The sequence below is a fragment of the Diadema setosum genome, chromosome 21, assembly GCF_964275005.1.
Source record: "Diadema setosum chromosome 21, eeDiaSeto1, whole genome shotgun sequence".
NCBI lineage: Eukaryota > Metazoa > Echinodermata > Echinoidea > Diadematoida > Diadematidae > Diadema > Diadema setosum.
Window position 1 is genome coordinate 19,615,424 of NC_092705.1, and position 18,374 is coordinate 19,633,797.

The 18,374-nt window shown below is 37.9% G+C and overlaps 1 protein-coding gene across 1 annotated transcript in view; it reads right to left on the bottom strand.

The window, feature by feature from the left end:
- The window catches only part of LOC140244378 (uncharacterized), a 111,529-nt gene that overhangs the window by 59,680 nt on the left and 33,475 nt on the right, over nucleotides 1–18,374 (bottom strand). Inside the window, exons 4-7 of the mRNA XM_072324017.1 lie at nucleotides 10,908–11,042; nucleotides 9,731–9,838; nucleotides 2,924–2,974; nucleotides 1,927–2,031 (exon numbers count right to left, since the gene is read on the bottom strand). Of these exons, the coding sequence (XP_072180118.1) occupies nucleotides 1,927–2,031; nucleotides 2,924–2,974; nucleotides 9,731–9,838; nucleotides 10,908–11,042 (399 nt within the window). The remainder of the gene's footprint in view (nucleotides 1–1,926; nucleotides 2,032–2,923; nucleotides 2,975–9,730; nucleotides 9,839–10,907; nucleotides 11,043–18,374) is intronic.

Consider the following 18,374-nt stretch of genomic DNA (forward strand, 5'->3'; position numbering starts at 1 on the left):
CTGGGGTGGTATTCTGAACACTGTTTTATCTCTGTATTAACTTGTGTTGTAACTTGTGTTGTAAATCTGTGAGTTACAACACCGATAAAACAGTTGCAAATCGGTATTCTGACAACTGTCTTAATGGTGTTGTAAGTCATGAGAGCCACGCCCACCGCAATAATCATATCCAATAGGAAATATTGTTAGAAGCAGCATCTAAGACATTTTAACCAATAAGATTACTCCCTTGGGCAAAATGCACCCTGCTTAACTATGCGCGTTTTAACAAGCGCTCATTCCTAGGCTTGCGCACAAATAGGACAATGGCATGCGCACAAATAGGACAATGGCATGCGCAGTTAAAGAGAGCCCGAGATAAAATAAAGTTACAACTGAAGCTTCGTCATTCATGCCTTCTCACCGGTTTTGACTTATATGGTTGGCGCTGTAGGGGGAGTCAAAAAGCCATCTAAAATTGAGTTTTCTTTAAATTGAAATTTTGTTTAAAGTATTATAAAATATTTGGCATTCATGAGAGGAATCTAAATTTCATGATTTATGGGGAACTAGACGCTTCTAAATCAAAATAGGCCCTTGCAATGCTTTGATTTTGTTTTGTTTTGTTAATTGTGGTTTTTTTTTGGGGGGGGGGCGGGGGGATTTGGGTACAAGCTTTTCCGTTAGAGAGATGGGAAATCATCACATCTATTGTGTTTTGTTAACCATTCATTGTTTGTTAACGGCACTCACAGCAAAATTGGGAAAATATCCGATGTCCGCTTTTTGAAATCCCTTGTAAAACAAGCGCTTAAGAAATATTTTTTTGAAAAACCCAAGGAAGTGAAAATGAATTCGTATTGGCGAAGACAGTGAAATCATGTAAAAAAGAATGTTTAATATTTTGAAATATGAATAATCATAAATAGAGTTAAATGACTTTTACTTTTATATATATATATAACAACTGATTATAATTCACACGAAACTTTCTAAAAGAAGGTCTTTGGCATTGGTATAGGAAGTTTTGTATTTATGAGTTTGTTTTTCAGTGCTTAAAACAAACTGCCGGCGGTGCCTGTAATCTTTCTGTTCTTGTGTTTGTGTTTTTACCTATGTGCATATACGCTACGCGTATACTTGCAAGTTTACTGTTACCAAATTCTGTATTGTGAAATGAGTTTACATTTTGTCAAACTGCTTTAGCTTTTGCCATTTTGTACATACAGTGTGTTTATATTTTGTTCATTGTTTTTTATTTTGAACTCGTATACCACAATGAGTTAAAAAAATTATCTCACTATCTAACAGAAGTTAAAACAGAAGTTACAACAGAGTTAAAACACCTTCCACCCTGTTTTATCTCAGAGGCATATATTTGCACGTGGTATGAGTTACAACAAAAGATAAAACAGTTTTCAGAACACCATGTAAACTAATGGGTGCATAGGTTTGCGCCCAAAGTTACGCGTGTGCACATACCCTCAGACAATGGTATGCACAGGCAAAGAGAGCGCGAGATAAAACACAAGTTACAACACAAGTTACAACAGAAGTTACAACAGAGAGAAAACGGTGTTCAAAATACCGAATTGCTACAACAGACGTACAACAGAGATAAAACAGTCTCAGAATACCACCTGACCTCTGGTTATCAATTACTAATCTCATAGTAAACACACTGTAAATCCCAGCATGATCGATTAGTCTACATTTGTATTTGAGGGCTGTGAGAAAACATCATTTTTAAAGCTTTTTTTTCTCCTGTAAACTTCAAATGGACTTGAGCTAGTTTTTGTTTTTGTTTTTGTTGTTTAATTGAACTTGTGAGGCAGAAGCAAGTTTTCAACAATTTTATTTCCTGCTGAATTAAGGCAGAAGAAGAAATAAAATACAGTTCTACAATGAATTTCTCAACCCCAGTCTAAAAACTCTCCATCCTTTTACCTGTCGACCAGGAATTCCAGGAGTTCCATCTTCTCCAGGTGCTCCTCGTGGAGATGGAATGTACTGTCCAGGTGGTCCAGGCCTTCCCTGATATCCTGGTGGTCCCTATCGCAATCAAGGAAAGGTGACATTTATTCAGGAATGTCAGATTAATTTGAAATATCTTGCCTGGTATAAATTTCACAAGGGGAAAAGAAAGCATACTACAGGTCTTGGGATCAACCCTTCAATATTTCAGGGAGGTGACGCTGAAGTCTCACCTCCCTGAATATATGAAGGGTAGAAATATTGCCCCTTCATTTGGCCTTTGGAAAGAATGGTGTTGAAGAGAATGGTATTCTCAACCTATCATCATGACGGTTTTGTTGCCTGGGATAGTTTTTCATTGTTGACTCATGATTTGACAAGACTGCTGTCAGATTATGTGAGTGGTACTAACAGTACTTTCTGTAGATAGGTTGTACATATGCTGATGTATTCTTGAACCATGGTGAACAAACAACTGAACAGTATTGAACTGAAATATACATAAAATACATACTTACATGATTGAGCCTTTCTTGTACACCTTAGTGACTCTCTTCCATCAAAAAGACATTACAAAACAAAACATCGACAAACTTAAAAAGCCTTGCTACAGCACCTTACATCAAGGCAGGTCTACGACAGTTCATTGTCAGGTACATCCACTGTAAAAACTTGAAATTTTTCTTATTGTAAGTGAATTTTTCATATGCTGAACTGCCAACACTGAATAAATGCTCGCATTATTCTTATTGCAAAGAACAAAATTCATCACTTCAGTGCTATTTGGACACATTACAAATTCAAACATTTGTAGTATATCTGTGATACACACAAACATGTTCTCGACTGCAAGGCTACTGCAGCTTCTACCAGAAATATGCATAATCTGAACACACAAAAAGCCACAAGATGGGTACTACCTAAGGGTAGAGAGAAGATACACTGATTCAAATATTTCATCAACACTTACAGGATCTCCAGGGGGTCCAATTAGACCAGGTCCTTGGGGCCCAGATTCACCCTGGAGGAAGAAAAAAAAAAAGAAAAAGCTCTTATGCCATCCCTGTTCATTCTTAATCTGAGCTCTATTGAAAAAGAAAAAGAAAAATGCATGAATTCTGAAAGAAATTTGTTCTACAGGGAGTTAACAGAGTACACAAAATAAAATAATGTTCAGCCAATATTTCTCTACAAACAAATGTCACTTGTTCATCACATTTGAAGAATGGAATATTTGAACTTTTAGTCACATGTTGTCATTACCTTTTATGTTCATGTGATCTCACTGTGAAGTTTGTACTTTTTAATGGGGCTGATATAAATTACGTATACCAATGATTGAGAGCAGGTGTATGCCCTGTACAACTGATTTGGTACAAGCAATGTCATTGCATATGGATATAATTGGTATGCATGTGAACAGTTCAAAGGAAAGGGCACAGCCCCCATTGATTACAGAACAAGGTATGCACATATCCCGCAGAACCCATCACCACTAACATCCAGGCCTATCAATTTCTAACCAAGTGAAGTGGTAGTCTAAGCTGTTTGTGCACAACTTCTTTCCTTACCTTGTCCGTGGATTTTACTCACATAAATCCATGAATCTCTTGTAAGTCACCATTGCCATGTTACCATAACTCCACAATCATTTTATAATTAATGGAGGCTACAATGCTGGAATGTGAATTTCACTAAAAAGGCAAGGGCATTTAGTTTTATTCTGATAATACGCAGGTTAAAGGGAGACAATGTGACAAAATAGCATGACCATCTCACTTACGATTAGATGTATGACTGGTACAAATATTACTTTTTCAGAGACAAATGTCAAACTTCAAATTTCCATTTTTTGGTGTCATGCCCCATTTGGACTGTAACATCTAACATTTTAGTGTACCTTTCTACACTTTAGAAAGTCAAAGGAAAACTGAGGGTAGCATTTCAATCAAGGCAAAAACCCTGTACATGTATAGCATAATTCACAAAGAGAACTATCGCTATGCAATATTCCATGTTTAATGCTGCCTTCGTTGAAACTTGTAGATAGCTGATTCAGTAGGTGATGATGCCAGTTTTGCATACTGTAACTTTTTTTTTCCTCAGAACATATGCCTTTGAATTATTCAAAGGCTGGATGTGTCAGACTATTGAAAACATGCCTGCTTATATGAGGGGCAATGCATTCTGTAGCAGGGTAAATGGATGCTACATGTAGGAGAGCAGACCAGCATCATCTGATTAAGACTAATTCTAGAAGGATGATGAACACACGACAAGCTCTAATCCAACCAATGAAGTACATTCTTCTTCTTCTTAGAAAAAAAAGCAAGAACACATACTATATGCATGCTGTGATACTTTTTTTTTTTTAAAGAAAGAAGACTGAAGTGTACTCATACAAAGGATTCATTTCTTAAAAGTGAAAGCTGCATAGGACCCTATAATCTTTTAACATCATCGATTCCACGAACACTCAATTGCATTACTTATATATTTTGATTTAATGATAAACATATATCATGGTAAATTTTGGTAACAGATAATAAACTTCTTGGTATGAAAAAAATTATCAATATGGAGGCTACTAAACTTCCAATCTAAAGAAAGCAATTAACATTCTTATAGCCTACTTATACCTTAATAGAAATAAAATGCAAAGTTTTTTTTTGTAAACTAATTGCTGTGTGACTAAGTATAAGTATTACAGTGAAAGTACTTTCATAGTACTTCATTTTCTTGTATTTCTTACTCTGAAAACCTTCAATGACACACAGTTCTTGTCAACAGCTGGATTTTTCAATTTAAACATATACCCTCTTGGATCAAAAACTGTCTCCTGTGCTCTGCTGTGCTGTGCAGTAGCTTATGGAGGGGGGGGGGGGGAGACTTGCCAAAAGTGATAGCACAAAGCCATAAGTTTGCTACCTGATTGGAGCACCAGATTGACTCCATTTATTGTCATTGTCAGAAGTGATGATCTAGTAATTCAGGAATGCTGCCTCAACCATTTTCTCTGAAGGGGAGAAAGTTAGTGGACAATGGAGGGAAAGGTACCTCCTCATGTAATGCTGAGATCAGGGAGTAAATGAGACCCCTGACATGTATGCCAGGTACTTTCCTTGCCTCTAAAACTATAGGAACCTTGTTGTTACGAAGGATCACGGAGATTGCCATGAGCCGATTTCAAAACAGATACACGATCACTTCCCGCAAAGAAGAATTTGGGTTCCTGGATTTATTCCAGATGGTTCATTTAACCCAAGTGAACAGTGTATGAGAACTACTATTCCCTTTCAAACAACATTACACAATACATACTGCATCATGTTTGAGTGTTGAAAGATAGCATTCTATTACTGATACCAATATCAGGAATTACTTGGACTGTCAGTTTGTCAATCAACTGGCCTAATCTAGATTGAAGTTTACACCTCATCACTATGATAATAACGATAAAAAGAGTTGTTGCGGAGTATTGTGCAAAACATTTTTTTGGTAGGCATAGGTTTTCTTCCTCTTTGTTTTTTTTTTTTTTCTTCTTCTCTGATTCAGAATTCGCAATTTCTAGCCATTATGAAAGCTATGTGGAAATACTATCTATGACACAGTTACATTGATCTGAATGTGCAAAGTACATTAATATCAGTTTAAACCTTATTTTTCTCATATGAACATTTAGATTTCCATTATATCGCTGTCTAACTGCAACATCACAAATAGTAGTAGTCTCCTTATTCAGGGACAGCGGTGCAAAAACTTTAGAAATTCAGAACTTTTGAACAGATCGTCTCATTTCCTTCAAATTTCACTAATATGTTCCACTAATATTTCTGCATTCACTTAATCCACATAGATGTATATATTTGGTTTTCATTCTCCATTTTAAGTTTTGCCTTACTGTGTACATGTAGTCATGTAGCTTCTTTTCTTTCACTTTAATTTAATGTCTAGGTCTGAGGAATAAAAAAAAAGTGATGGCTCACTAACGGTTTATGCATTTTGAGTGCAAACTACTAAACTGGAGTCATTTAAAATCTGGAGCACAGGTGCACAAACTGCATCTCAAAATAGTGATTAATGATGTTTGACAGATGGATTTTGAAAGCTTAAACAAGTGTTCTTGAGGCTCATAAACTCACTCCAAATGCCATGCACCCAAAATGAGTCACATTGATAAAGGCTTAAATGCTCTTATTTTTCATCTGTTACTGCTGGGTTATGTGAATAAAAAGTGCATTAACCCCTTGCACAAAAACAAAAAAGAAATCAAAAACATACTCATCTACCCTTTACCTTATTTTGTAACCTCTGCTCTTTATTTCACCCTACAATATCAACTGGAAACAAGTTATCTGCCCCAACCCCCCCCCCCCCCCCCCGAATAGGTATAACATTTTCTCTTGTTTCATTTGAATTTATGAATAAAAATCAGCGTGTTTGTTATTCATGCTATGCCTTTGTTATGCAGTGTGTAGGGTGAACTTTAACATGTGATTGTATATGTTTCTCTCAAAGCTAGCTCTTCATGATGTAATTATCATTAGGTACATGAAAGAAAATCTGAGAGTAAACTATCATCTTAAACTTGGTTGAGTCCTACATTTGGAAAAAGAAAATGTCTGACAAAAATGTAAATGTAATTAAATGAACAAAGGTAAACACACAAAAAAATATTCCTCCACTGCACTACATGAGTTCAAGCCTTTTGTGATGTGAATTTACAATTTGTAGGGTAATACTGCCACCAACCCCCCCCCCCCCAAAAAAAAAATGCAGAAAATGTGTAACTAATCACATTAAAAAGTTCTATGCCCATTAAAAATGAGATTCAGTGTTGCATTGCATTGGGACTTCTGCAAGTGGGTGTTGGAAAGTTGCTGAAATGAAATTAAAGTGTGTTACATCACTTTAACAGTCATTATCTTTGGGCTTCTGTATGGTTGACTACATGGGTTTGAAAGGAGTAAAGTGAAAAAAAACCCAATGGCTTCGATTTTTTTGTTAGCTCTATTCAGGAAAGCATTTTTTTCTCATTGTTCCTGAAACACTTGCCCAACTTTGATTTTCACTTGCCTCAGGCAATCTGGCAAAGGCTTATGTAGCACCCTGTAAATATAATTCTTTGTCTTCACATCCTTGTCTTTGCCCTGTATCTTCTTAGATAACAAAGGGACAAAATAATGATATCTACACTCTACTTTATTACTGCAATATTCAAATATGTTTTTAGAGTAAATCGTATTAGTGAAACTTGAATGGTCTGTCATTTAAAATTGGGTCTCCTTTTGGCAAATCTTATCAGTGGAGACTACCATTCAACCTACTAATTAGGGGCTGCATTGGTCATAGGAAGTAGGTTCCTGGATCTGCTAGTATTTTGAAATGTGTCATATGTAGTATGCATGGTCAGACACTGCAATAAGAATTGGCATATTAAAACTCTGTGGAGTGCACTAATACTTGTTGACCTCTAATACTGTTATATCCAGGCATTAAATAATTAATTACAGCAACTGGCAAGAAGTGTGTACCCCTTATTGCCAAACCAATATTCTTGATCATTTTGTCAACTTTCAGGTTTTGGTGAAAGTAAACTACAGGAATGTACGGCTTTATACTATTTAATTTCATGGTAGCTTGATTTGATTTACTCCACATTACCCACAAATTTATTTCCTCTCTTGAAACAATACTCAGGAGTAATTATGTCAAACTACATGCCATTCTATTTTCTTCTTTTTTTTTTAATCAGCTGACTTCTACATCACTATACCACCTCGACCTTGTAATTCATGCATGCTTTGTTAAGAGCACTTAATGTATAAGTGTACAAGTTTCTTCATATAGTTATGAAAATTCATGCAAAAGGAAAATTTGTCACATTTCACTGTATACAAGTTCGCACTTCGGTACTGGAAAAGAAATCAGTAAGCACCAGCACCAGTAGTCTACATAACATTAGGACTATTTCTGCATGACCTCATACCCCCTTTTTCTTTCAACCTTTTCACAGTCACTGCACCTATCATGTCTGGTATTGAAAAGAAGTGGCCTCTGATCATTGGCATTTTAATCTCATAAAATAGCTGGCATTTTCATCTCATAAAATAGCTTGCATTATGACTGCAAGAACCTGTCATACTGGATTTTAGTGTGTTGTCCTAGCTGGACCAACTCCATGAGGCCATATGGCACTGAAGGTTTTCAATGCAGTTCTCTCTGACTGGTGTACAGACATACTGCAGGACTTTCCCCCTCCCAAACCAAAATGTGGATGTGCAAACAGGACTTCTACTGGGCACAATTTCATAAAAGATGTTTAAGGATAGCAACTCTTGCTGGAATGACAACTTCCAATAGCAACAGCCAATCAGGAAGCTGGATTCTTGTCATTACCATGACAATTGCCATTCCAGCAAGAGTTGCTATCATATCAACTCTTTATGAAACGGGGCCCTGGTGTCCCTGTGAAGCTTGTTGGGTGCGGGCAGAAAATTTGGAAGAGAGAATAACCTCGAACTCGATATTGATAGCACCAAGCTGTATTCATCAAATGTGCACGCTGTGTGCAAACTCTGGTGTCAATATATGGCAGGCACCCACTCAAACCGTGATTCTCCCTGAGGTTCGGGGACAGTTGATAGTTAGTGAGGACGGTCAGTCATAAAAATTATAAGACCTCTCTTGACTGCCCATGATGTCAGATGCATTTTGAGAGAGTCTATCATTGGCTAGATGCCATATCTTCCTGATCTGCTTAATTTGACTTCTTTCCCTTTGTCTTTCAAGCTGTGCAGGGGTCAGACAAGTCCCATAGAATTATGTAATCGCTTTCCTGACCAGAAAGGAAGTGAAGATCATGGGCCCCAAAGCGGAACAGGAAACCAGCACTAATTAGTGACTCGTCCTACAATAAACACTAAATCCAGCTTTGGACTCTCAACCTGTTTTTTCTAGTGAACCCTCGGTAAACTCACCCTGGTTATCTTCTGCTCTTCTACATGTACCATAAAGAAGTCTTTTTATATTTCTTTTGTGCAAGATCTCTATTAATGTTTCTGTAAGCATTCAACTGGTATTCTATTCAGATGATAGCATGTGATTCCCCACCTGCATTTTGACATAATGAACAATTCATTCGCTAATCTGACACTGACATTAATTTTCTGGCAATGCAAGGCTGACTGTGAGGTGATAAGCAGTCAGTGGAAATTACACAATTCCTAGAGTTTTTCCTTCTTTCAAATGGCAAGACTGGGAGACAGTCCCATCTAGACTTTGACATAAGCTACTCTGCCATAATTTACCCTCTGGTTCACCAAAAACAAAAAGGGCATATGTCATAACAGGGTTGGTTCTTGAGTAGTAGCATGGTACTGAAATAGGAATCAAAGGAGTTACTGGACATTGCCTCCAGATGTGCCTCCATACAAAAAGGAATGCCCCTTTAATTCCTTCAGCTACATGGCTATAATATAATTGAACAGTAGAAGTTCATGACCTAATTCATTCAAATGTGTTGGATTTAAAGAGCAAAGCTCTGTACCCCTTAATCTGAACTCTCCTCTCTTTAAAAGCAATCATAGTCTTCCTGTTACATCACTTTGTTTCAAAAGCTCCTCTTTTACAATGTATCTACTTATTCTTAGTTGCAACCAGCCCCACATAATTACCACAAAGCCAACTAGAGACATGGTGAGGTATGTGTGTATACTGATCAGTATGAAAGAAAGGGGTGAGAAAAAAAGGAATATACAAGAGAAACTACACATACCTGACTACCGTTGCATCCTGGGATACCTGGAGTGCCAGGAATGCCTCGTGGGCCAGGACTACCTGTATAACCCCTTTGTCCACCAAATCCTGGGATGCCAGTAGGGCCCTGAGAGGCAAAAAAATGGGGGGGGGGGATGATTTTGTCAGTTTTATAAGTTCTCAAGATTAAAAGATCGTGACAGCAACAATTAGAGCAACTGACTATCAAAGCTACACAGATGTTATGAATGTTAAAAAATCCAATGATCTTCATTGTTTGTTTGTTTTTTCAATGAACAATGTAGGTTATGCTTTTTAGCACATGAATACAATGGCTATCATCCAAATCTCTGCAATCAAGAACTATGTGAGTTTTCTTCAACAGTATTCCATTGAAATGATTTAGTCATGTGGAAGTCACACAAAATCCTGTGTCTTCATTCATAATCTCTTGATGTGGAACATTTCAGATTTTATTTCATGACAAAATGCATTGAACTGTGAAATCTGTCTATCAGTGGTGCTTCCATCCATAATAACATGTCTCACAAACTCACTCCTAGAATGGGTCATGAATAATGAAGGCAAGAGTTTCCTGAACAACCCATCCCTTCCATTCCACTTTCTTCTTCTTCTTCGTATACCACTCCTCCTCATCCTCTTTCTTCTTTGGCTTCTTCTTCTCCTTCTCCTTCTCCTTCTTCTTCTTCTTAATTCTCAATCCTTCCACTCCTTATCTCTTGCTTTCTGGTTTTGATAATTTACTGTCCTTCTACCTTCAGTCCTGTTCTCCGTTGCCGGTATCTCTTCCATTTCTTTTCAGTCTTTACCTTTACTTCCTCTACCCTTTCACTTGACCATCATTATCTTCTTCAAGTTCTTTCTTCTCCTTCTATTTATTTTTCTTCTTCTACTCCTTCTACTGCTCCTTTTCTTTATCTTTGTTAAATTCAAACACATAATAATGTTCTTTTAGGCAGTCAAAAAAAAAATATTGTGACTACATGATATGAAAATTTTTCAAATCCTGCACGGAAACACTAAGATATAAGAGAACAACAAGCATTTATGTTTTTACTTTTTATGGTCATGCAGTCATTGGAAACAGATGAAAGTTCATATTTAATTAGACAGATAGATGTGTTACGAGACCAAATCAATAACACAGAGAATATTGTGTGGAAACATGAACCTACTGGATCACCCTTAGGCCCTCTTGGACCCGGTTCTCCATAGGTGCCTGAGTTTCCCTTTAGACCAGGAACTCCTTGTCGACCATCTTGTCCCGGTAAACCTGCTGAGCCTTTTGGTCCAAGAAAGCCAGGAGGTCCCTGTGCAGGAAAATAAAATGGAAAAGAAAAGACACAAAATAATAAAAGATGTATAAATGTTCAAAAAATGAGGGATTGACTGCACCTGTGTGCGAGTATTGACGATGGTTACACGAAACACTATAATCTACGTGCGCGTGATATGGACTCTCATATGGTAATACACGGCGCGGTCGTGTCGTACAAGGGCATTTACGTACAGTGACGTTCGCCATTGGCGTGCCCAAATGAAAACAACAAGTGCTGTTATTTTATTGTATTTTGCACAACTGCAAGGTACTATGCAGCTCAGTTACGCCATTTAGTTTACTCTCAAGTCGGGTATTATTGTACTCAGACTGTTTAGGATGGCTAAATATCAACTTAAATTTTGTCCTTGCCGATCGTACCCTTCCAAACCACATTACATGCGCCGCTGTCCATTCGTTTACTGCATGCATAGCTGCTGTAAACATAAATATTCATAAGACACGTGCGGACGTAGGGGAAATAACCGTCACTTTGCCTATTTTTGAAGTTACAAGTGGAAATAAAATGGGTGGTTCTATGGTCCATCAAACCAAGTTTTCGTGATAAAAATAAAACAACTGCGGACTTCGTTTGTAATATCGGTATGAGGTGGCTTCAAGATGCTCTGGTGTTCTTATTTTGTTACACATGTTTATGTGCCTTATAGTCTTTGTAGAAGTCACCTGGCCTCTCTTTATTATGATAGGCATAATGCTGAAAGGTTGTATATTTCTGTATTACACTGCCATGAACATGGCATATACTTTTGTCACAACTGGGACCACAAAAAAAACAAACCATGAGACATCAACAGTAAAACAGTCACAGACAAAATAAATCTGTACATGGGCTTGTTTTTTACTCATCAAATAATTCTTCACACATCTCTTTCCAGGAATAACCACAAACCACGTACAATTATTTGATAAAATTTTCAGAATATGACTTTTATTCTCTGCACAACATGAAAATCTAGAGAAGACCCAACCCGATGGAATGACCCATATATATATAATGTATTTATATAAGACTGCTGTTGCCATGGCAACTGATTTCTTAACACTCACGACAAAAGGTATTTTGCACAACTACACATTACATTGATGGCATGTGCAAAATTTCAGCTGAATTGTTTAAAACCTGTGAGTCATTAGATCCAAACATTTTTTATCTTATAATTTTTATGAAAATTTGCAGTTGCCATGGCAATGCATTACTATGCAATCCTGGCGGGAAAGGTGTTTTGAATATTAACATATAGCGGTCACACATGACAAATTTGGGATCAGTTGCTCAACAACTGAAGGAGTTAGGTCAATCCACATATTTTTGTTGGATTTCTATATAGACTGCTGTTGCCATGGCAACACATTTATTAACACTCACAAATAAGGTGCCTTCCACAACTATATATTACATTGACTGTATGTGCCAAATTTCGGCTGAATTGCTATAAAACTGAGAGAGTAGTTTAGGTCACAACATTTTGTGATTTTTTACAAAAATTTGTCTTTGCCATGGCAATGCATTACAGGAGACTGACGAAAAAGGTGTCTTGCACATCTACCTATGATAGCTGTCAAACATGCAAAAATTTTAGGTCAACTGCTATAAAAATGGGAGAGTAGTTCAAGCCACAAGTCTTACAACTGACCAGCTAACTGACCGACCGACCACCCGACCGCCCAACCGTCCGATCGCCCAACTGCCCGACTGACCAACTGCCTGGCCACCCAACCTCAAAGTGATTCTTTTATGTATATATTCGCGGCATGAAATTTTCGCGAATTGGAGCCGGCAGCCTTTTTTGCAGCATGAAATTTTCGCGAATTGCCACTGGCATTCAATGCAAATAGTGTAGACAAGAACTTTTGACTCTAATTTTGCACTCTAATTTCATGAATCTCAGCGCTCTCAAAATTAGAATGCACGGGAACATTCTGCGTTTTACAGTACCCCCCATACACACTGTGTGGGTGGAGGTATAAATACCTCTTTTCAATATAACAAAGCCAAACAGAAACAACAACACAAAAAACAATATCTGAACTCTGCATGACTATGCATTGCACTAAATGTGCCAAAAAGGGCTGATGTGGCTTTTATAGTATAGGCCAGGTCCAAAACAACTTCCTCTTGAAACTGTATGGTATCATAGACCAGTCTAAATATTGGCATGCTTCCAAAAAAGAAAGCAATTATGTAAGGGCTGGAAAAAAAACAAGAAGAAGAAGGAGTAGAAGAAGAAGAAGCAAATCTCAAAGAGCCTGTATCCAAAGCACAACTTTTCTTGCAATATATCATTACCAAGCAACAGTGCTTAAAATTGACATTTTTCATGTCTGTTGTACAAAAATAGAACATTATACTGCTTTGTTTCTTGGTGGCTAATGACATCCTGTCTGAGTTCCCCTTGTCAGGAGGTAGTATCCCAACCAGACACATCTAATCAATTTATATAAGTACACATATGTCTCTTTTCTTTTTTCCCCTATAGTATATAAATACAAAGGGTTTGGAGCAGACAGGTGAATCAACAGTCCTTTAACATCCTGTTTGAATTGGTCTCAGGAAGAGCTGACTTGATCAAAGTACTGGCAGGTAAATGTGTCAACATTTCAAATGCACTTTGACACCATTCAAGGCAATGAGAGTATAGAGATTATACCATCGCCAAAAGACAAAGTGGCTAAATAGTTGTTGGCATTAATTGTGATTTTTGTTTCTGTTTGTACCAAGCACTTCTCTTTTTTCATTCTTTCATCAGATTATGCAACAATGATTGTACTAGATACAACTTGACACCATGGTCAAGTTCCAGTGCAAAAAAAGACAGCAAATGTTATAGTTCTGATCTTCAGTACCTACAAATATATGTGACCCGTTACAACAAAATGATCCTAAAGTCGGGCGAGGTCGATTATTTGAAAATTGCATGACACAATTCCCTAATCTTTCTGCTTTAAATTGATATATAACACGTCTTATAAAGATAATCGGCTGCGGAGATATCGATGTTTAAAGGAGAGCATGTCAAGACATCTGGGAAATCACTGTTTCGAGAAAAGCGCCTTAAAAGTTCTCCTTGCGACGCAATCACAATCAAGAGACACGCAAGTCAGTATTCACCTCCGGACAATAGAAGTTAAGCCCTAGCAACCCCCGAAATGCTCGTTCAAACAGAGCGTCGGCGGTCTCCTCACCGACCAATCAGTGACCAGGATGTCAGGAGAAGCGGCTAGGCATAGCGCAACCCGCCCGCACGCACCAGTCGACTGGGCAGTATGCGAGCTTCACGCTTCGGTTAGCGGCAAGCAGCAAACTGACCAATGAGATCACTCTGGTCGTCGTTAGGGGCGGAGCCTATGTGTGGCGCCAAATCCAAATGTTCGAACCAGTTTCTGCTTCGTTGAAACGCCCAAAAACATGGCCCAGAAAAACGCTATTTTTTGGTCTTTCCTTTCATCATTTTGCTTCAAAATTTCGACAGATAATAGAAGACATGTCAGACTCTAATAATATGTCAAATTCAGAAAATCTTAAGTTTTGACCAATTTTGATGCTCTAACTTCAAACTCGATTTTCACGGCTTCGACTGTGCGCGACTTTAGGACCATTTTGTTGTAGCGGGTCACATATTCTCATTTCTAATGAACTCTTCAAGATGGATGAAAACTGGTACAAAGTTTGAGCTCAAGAGTTTACTTTATGTTTTCTTCAGGTGGTAAGAAATGATGACATTATTTCCTGAACCACTTCTGCAAATAAGATATTTCTTCTTGGTCAAAAATCATGCATCATCTATGAGTGCATTTGTGTGTAAGTTTACATGAGTGAGTGAGAGATAGAGAGATAGAGAGAGACCATCTGTGATACACAGAAGGTGGTAAAGGTGAATCAAACTTTTCTGCTCAATAACCTAACAATGAATATACTAGTTAATACACCAATCTAATAATACTCTTTATAACAAAGTTTCCTTTTATCTATGGTCTCTATGAGCATTTTAAATGTGTCTATCGTTATACCAATGCAAAAGACTTTCATTCCTGGTTACAGCTGCATATTTTGTTATTGTCTGTAGTATAGGTGATGGATTTTCCTGTTGAGATTGTGCATGAAGAAATGACCTGTGCCTCTGGACTTTTTGGAAAGGGTGGGATGGGGGAATGAAGTTCATGTGGAAATCAGTGGGTGTGTGACTGTAAAGTAAACAACCAGTGGCATGTCAGAGAGACTGGTGTTGCCTGCTTTCATAGTCTGGAGTCAGCTGCCAGATTTAACCCGTTCCATGCTGAATTCTGAAATCCCCGCAGACTTCTTACACACGTCACCAGGTTCCCGTAGAGAACAGGTTAAGAACAAACCAGTTCAGTTAAAACAATGTTCATCAATCACAGTGGTGAAGAGGAGGATACACAGTAGACTTTTGGTAAAACACTTTCAATAGTCTTGACTTTATCAAGAATGCGACCCTGCCTGGGTCAATAAGCCACAACTACATTACTTTAAAGAGGAAACCATCTAGATGACAAAATATAGAAAATGGTTTTCAACCACACATGTACTTTGTATACATACATCTGAAATATGCTTTCAACTTCAGCAAAAGAATGTTGACTTTTGTAATGGAATGTATCAATAGATACTGTTATTTGATCAGTCAATGGCGGTATCACTCCTCATAAAGTGAAGACAACTAAGACACTGTGCTACATTCCAGTGACTTCCCCTCATGAAATGCTCAGTAGGTTGTAGATTGGGGAGGGGGGGGGGGGGGGATAGGAGAGAGGAGGAAAAAGGATACATTCTACTGGATTCCAGTTAAAATTTAATGGTTAGCACACAACCCCATATGCATATACATTGTATGCAACAAAATTTCAACCTTACAGTGACAATTTCCTTTAGCACTATAATATATATATATATATAGTATATATTTATATATATATATTTTTGTTTCGAGAGCAATTTGACTGTCAGACAGTCGACTGTGCACAGAATTCAGCTTTTACAATTGCACTTCTATTACCCCGTTGACGATGGTTTGATTTTGCTATAACACGCATTCTCCATAGATGCTTGCCCAAGTATACTCGGGACTCGTCCTCAACGGTACATGCACCACAAGTAGGCCTGTATGGATCTTCATCTACATTCACACTTTGAAGTTTATTGATCTTGACCATTGCTTGAGGATTGACCACTAACACTATCTGCACACACACACACAAATATTTTCCATCTTATTTTTTCCCATCATATTTAATAGTATCATCATTGGCTTATACCTCCTGGAATTAATGGCCACAAAATGAAAGCTTCCTACAATCTGAATGACCTTTTGCCTTTGACCCATGTGTCATTCAAGGTAACCAATTGGATAGCCCTCTTACAAAGCCATATTACCTGATATTATCTGAAGTTGACAAGAGACAGTGACCTGTGACCTCAACCTACTAGTGTCTAAACCATTCATCCACATGATTGTCACTTTCAGTCAGTCCGTAGCGCATGCGACAATGAGGCGAAACCCAAGGTTTATTCAGAACCTTGTCCGCACAGTTGGCTAACGGGATTTTGCGATAATTTGCAAGATCTTTTGCAGAGGTCAGAATAACAGTGTTGGTAGCTTTTGTAATTTATTGTGTGATTCAGGATGGTTGCCAAAGTGACAGAGCTGATTGTGCTCATTAATTTGACATCTTATTACCCCATTTTGGCTCTCATTTAGAAGAGCATTTTAGCATCAAAATATTTCATTATTATGCCACTTCTTGGGAAGTTTTTAAAACATAGTTTGACATTTTGCTAGTTCCTGACCCGTATTAGAAATAGATTTCTGTAATTTCTTCAATTACACAAATGTGCACAAATTTCAAATCCATGAACAGATAAGATGTTTGTGTGCGCATGTGCTGGCCGTAGTATTCAGTGTATGTAGCTCTCCCAAGGTCCTCTCGACCGAGTCACATTCAGTCATCAATTCGAACAGAAAGGGACTATTGGCAGAACCAAACGTTGCCTGAAGCCTGTTTTCAATACTTCAACTTAATTGGTAAGTCTTCAAATTGAAGAAATTTTTGGATTTTAAGGTGACATTTACCCGCGATACTAAATCTGTCATGATCCTGAATGCTACAATGCGAAGCCCCATTACGCTATGCGTATGGGGCTGCTGGTCGCAGTTAGCTATGCGTATGGGGCTGCATGCTGCTGGTCGCAGTTATCATGCAATAATGGTTTCGTACAATACGTGTACTACCTCGCCACCGTACGGCGGCGGCTCTGGTATGAAACCATTATCGCATGATTACTCAGACATGAGAGCACTTTGGGGCAAGTACACTGTAAGTCTCACAGTGTTAGTTATATGAAAGGTACTTTAACCTGAAACACAAACTAAGACAAGGAAATTCAGGGAAACTTTTGAGGTACCAAAACTTTATATTATCTTTAATTTTGCATGTACAATGTATTATGCATCCGTGGACGTAAATTGGTGGACAGCATGTTTACTACCACAACACAAAATGGCAAAGGCACAGAGGTGGGGCGAAGAAAGCACAGACAGAAAGGGATAGGACTGGTTCTCTATGCAAAAGTAATCAAGAGGAATGGTGGCAGCTAATAGCTCATAATGGGGCCACCATAATGACAATCCCAGACAACCCACCTAATTTGACTATATACCTACTACAGGTATAGATCCCTTGCCATGCTATACCTTCTTCTGCATAGGGCAATGCTAACTGCAAAACAAACAGACCTAGCTCTGTTTTCTTACTGCTGGCGGAAAACACAGTGCAGGTGGATGGGCATGCGATTTTCACAGTTGTTTTAATGCTCAGGTGTGCTCCACTTCAAATTATCAACAATCAACAGGCACACTGACCTCAGAGTGCTTTAGCTTTGAAAGTGCATGCATATAATCGTGGTTCTACTTCATGAGATCAGTTCTTGGGGGCAAATAACTTAGTGTAAGATTCTACCTGCACACACTTACACACTCCAGCTACTACACTGTATATGTACATGTACCTACATACAGAGTGGTTGTTTATTTTGTTTTGTTTATTTCTTTGTTTGTTTTGACACAAATATTAACTCCAGTGTGAAGGGAAGTGATCGGTAGTCATGATTAAAAATGTATAGGCCCTATATACAAACATATATGCATATACATCATGTAGGCCTATACTGTAAAGCAAGATATTTTTGCAACATGAAATGTTTGCGAATTGGAGCCGATAGCCTTTTTCACAAAATGAAATTTTTGCGACTTGCCTCTGGTATTCAATGCATTAAATGTTGACAAGA